General features: G+C 48.9%; 1 protein-coding gene across 1 annotated transcript; it reads left to right on the forward strand.

The window, feature by feature from the left end:
* Nucleotides 1-393: 393 nt before the first annotated feature.
* SMIM10L1 (small integral membrane protein 10 like 1) lies at nucleotides 394-1,490 on the forward strand. The gene has a single exon (XM_007076320.3). The coding sequence runs from the start codon at nucleotides 530-532 to the stop codon at nucleotides 764-766; it is 237 nt and encodes a 78-aa protein (XP_007076382.1). The 5' UTR covers nucleotides 394-529; the 3' UTR covers nucleotides 767-1,490.

A 1,490-nucleotide genomic window follows, 5' to 3' on the forward strand; every position in this document is an offset into this window, starting at 1 on the left:
CTGTGATCCTTTACACTTATAGTATGTTATGAACACGGAGGCTTTGTGCCTGAACTGGAGTTCATCTGGCTCTAATATTAGGGTTAATTTTATGAAATCAAAGGGTGAGATTCCCGGCTAATAACCCAGATCACACAGCAGACAAACCTGAGTTTTAACCTAGAGTTTGACCCTTACAAACTGTGTTCTCTGGGGCAAATTACATGATTTTATTTACCTTTATTCATTTTAAAGAGAAAACCATATCTGTTTGGCTGTCCATATATAAGACATTATGTATGGCTTATATATAAATAACCCTTGCGCACCTACCGCCTGTTAAGCTTTAAGTGCTAAAAACCAGTAGGAGCATCAAACAGGAAGGGGCGGAGCTCCAACGGCGGCCGGGGCAGAGCGCCGTTGGGGAGGAAGCTGCGGCAGCGGGAGGTGCAGGTGTGAGTCCGGCGGTCCGTTAGCCGCCCGCACTGCGCCCCTCGCCTTCCCGGCCATTGGTCGGAGGTCGGCGAGAGCCGGGGTGACTCTCGGATCTATGCCCTGGGGGAGCGGCGACACCAGATTCATGGCCACCGCGGCGGCTCCGTCTTCCTTGGCCCTCAGCGCCTCCAGCACGGCCGGGGCCCCCAGCTCATATGGAGTCTTCTGCAAAGGGCTCTCCCGCACCCTGCTCGCCTTCTTCGAGCTGGCCTGGCAGTTGCGCATGAACTTCCCGTATTTCTACGTCGCGGGCTCGGTGATCCTCAACATCCGCTTGCAGGTACACATTTAGTGCCGTGATTACGCTGCCTACGTCCCGGCCAGGACATGGCGGACTCCCAGGAGGCCTGGCGGCGGTGAAGAAAATTTGTAAGCACGGAGCTCTGGAATCTCGCGAGAGGTCGTGAGCGCTCTGTGCGGTTGCGCTCTCGGTTCCTACCGGAGCTTCCAGGGCCGGGGAGGAAAGCGGGTCGAGACAAGAGAAAGGAAATACGCGATTTTCCGGGGACAGCAAAGAACTTCAGTTAAGGCCTACGACAATATTTAAGATGCTTTGCAGCCTTAAAAAGAGGACGAACATGATGCCGGGTAAAGAAAAGGGCGGCTACTAAAGTTTTCAGAAAAAAATATTTTTCATGTACAAGCTCACGGTCCAAATTAAAACAAATTTCGGGAAGATGGGATTGGACTGGAACCAAGACATTGAATGAATAAGAAGGTGAAGATCTTAAAGAGATACGTGGAAGGCAAATATATTTCTTCAACAAGAGAAAACAATGACAGTCTGAAATTCTCAGTGAAAATAACCACAAGTGTACAGGAAAAACATCCTTCTAATACCAAACAACGAAAAATGCTGCTGGATTTTGAACAGGGTTGGAGTGTTAGAAAGTGGACCCTCTTGCAGTGTCCGTGTAGTTCAAGACCTTGGAACCAAAGAAAAGGAAGTCCAGTCATAGCACTAACCTTGGTTATTTTGTGAATAACACTTCAAAAATCATAATAATTAATGTAAA

This window comes from Panthera tigris, chromosome B4, assembly GCF_018350195.1.
Source record: "Panthera tigris isolate Pti1 chromosome B4, P.tigris_Pti1_mat1.1, whole genome shotgun sequence".
Taxonomy (NCBI): domain Eukaryota; kingdom Metazoa; phylum Chordata; class Mammalia; order Carnivora; family Felidae; genus Panthera; species Panthera tigris.